Consider the following 2,044-nt stretch of genomic DNA (forward strand, 5'->3'; position numbering starts at 1 on the left):
GGGGGGGGAGGAGAGAGAGAGAAAGAGAGAGATGGAAAGGGGATGGGACAAAATGAGGGGAGGAGGGGGACTTACAGATTTCATTCCGTGAAGAACTGTAAAAAGCGTTGACTGTATGGGGAGTATCAAACCACCTGTTGAGAATAATGAAAATAATAATAATAATAATAATAATAATAATAATAATAATAATAATAACAATAATAATAATAATAATCATTGATGTACAAAATAATTTCATATAAGCATAACCATCACTCAAGACGTAACATATGATATATCAAATGGAAGAAAATTAAATGAGGAAAACTTTCCAACATGAAACAAGGATTAATTTTGAACATAAGTATGCATTACAAGGGTTAGAAATGGCGATGTTAATGAGAAAAATAAATTTTGACGGAAAAAACTGCATTCACCGAACATGTGAAAACAAATCGGCATAGCTATCTTATCATATACAGTCAAAAGCATAATCCATAAATATCTAAAAGCGCAGCTTTTTATTTGAAAGCAATATTCCAATTTTTGTTTGAGTTATGATATTTATATTGAGTTCAGTTAAATTGTTTTGTTGATGCAAGACCCGTTTTTCGCTAAACCGACACTTAGATAAAGTAAAACTAGATATTTTCGTTTCATAAATCCTTGTCAAGTTTTTAATAACAATAAAAAGTAATCATAAATGACGGATCATGTTTAAACGAAACTATACTGAGGCACCAAATCACAGCCAATATATCAGCGATACGTCCGCAAGTGATGTAGACTCGCACCGATTTATCGGCGATACATCCGGAAAGAGTTAATCACCTGTAAATACATGTATTGCTTTCACGTAGTAATGGTAGCAAAAGTAGTTGAAATAGTACTAGCAGCAGCAGCAGTAGGAGGAGGAGGAGGAGGAGGAGGAGGAAGGGGGTAGTAGCAACAACAGCAGCAGCAGCTAGTAGCAGCAGAAGCAGCAGAAGCAGCAACAGCAGCAGAAAAATCAATTTTTTTATAAATCATGATGAGATTAATGAAGATGATGATGATAAGGAGGAGGAGGAGGAGGAGGAGGATGAAGAAGAGAAAGAGGGAGAGCAGCAGCAGCAGCAGCAGCAGCAGCGGTAATTGTGGTAGCAACAGCAACATTATACTAATATAAACAACAGGAAAAGGGGGGGTTTGGAAATTTCAGCAACATTGGCAGTAATAGTTGTAGAGGTTCTACTTAACACCTTGCAGTCATACAGCCAGCGGTACAAAATACCCCATCTGGTCACCCAGCCATGAGAGAGACTGCAACAGACTTCTCGGGCCTAGCTCAGAACTGCGATAGGTGACTGGAATGGATTATTTTCACCGGCGCAATATTGCGCCAATTAGTGACTATAAAGTGTTAAAACCTTTAACCATGTCTGGACGGTGGCAGCGTCCGGTAGTCGAGGCCTATAACCATGGCTGGACGGTACTACCATCTGATGCGAAGTTGTTATTGTATTATGGTACAGGCCGAATATAAAAAAGTATGAGCTAACAAGCCTTTAGTTTGACCCGGAAGTCAAAGATAAATGAATTCTCTGTCTGGGTAATGCTTTATTCATCAGTTTGACACGAAACAAGCGGTTTTAAAAAAGTAATATGTCGGGTCGCATTTCCACAAAAACAAGAGAATTATGCGGAAAAGTGATTTTAAATTGCATGGTTAAAGAGTAAAAATCTTACTCTTCTTTGTCCACGGGTTGTCGCAGTCTCCTCCAGTTGTGCGCCGATGATTCTTTAGTTATGTGCACATTATTCTCGAAGTATTTATCAGGATAAAATGTAACCTGTGAAGGACAAAGGAACTTTAATCAAGTGAAAATAGATGTTTCAAAACCTGTTTTGCTGCTAATCAACGTCAATTTAGGAAGTGAAATTATAATTGTGAAATAAAGGACTGTGGGATATGGGCCAGCGGAGACATGGCAAGGTTTTACGGCTTGTATGCAAAACACATGAGTTCGATTCTCTCTCTCTCTCTCTCTCTCTCTCTCTCTCTCTCTCTCTCTCTCTCTCT

The 2,044-nt window shown here is 38.3% G+C and overlaps 1 protein-coding gene across 1 annotated transcript in view; it reads right to left on the bottom strand.

Moving 5' to 3' along the window:
- LOC101849854 (neprilysin-4) overlaps positions 1-2,044 on the bottom strand; it is a gene marked incomplete at its 5' end in the record, with an annotated part of 34,377 nt that overhangs the window by 13,085 nt on the left and 19,248 nt on the right. Inside the window, 2 exon segments of the mRNA XM_013084510.2 lie at positions 76-134; positions 1,711-1,814. Of these exon segments, the coding sequence (XP_012939964.1) occupies positions 76-134; positions 1,711-1,814 (163 nt within the window).

The sequence above is a fragment of the Aplysia californica genome, unplaced genomic scaffold (assembly GCF_000002075.1).
Source record: "Aplysia californica isolate F4 #8 unplaced genomic scaffold, AplCal3.0 scaffold00299, whole genome shotgun sequence".
Classification (NCBI taxonomy): Eukaryota; Metazoa; Mollusca; class Gastropoda; order Aplysiida; family Aplysiidae; genus Aplysia; species Aplysia californica.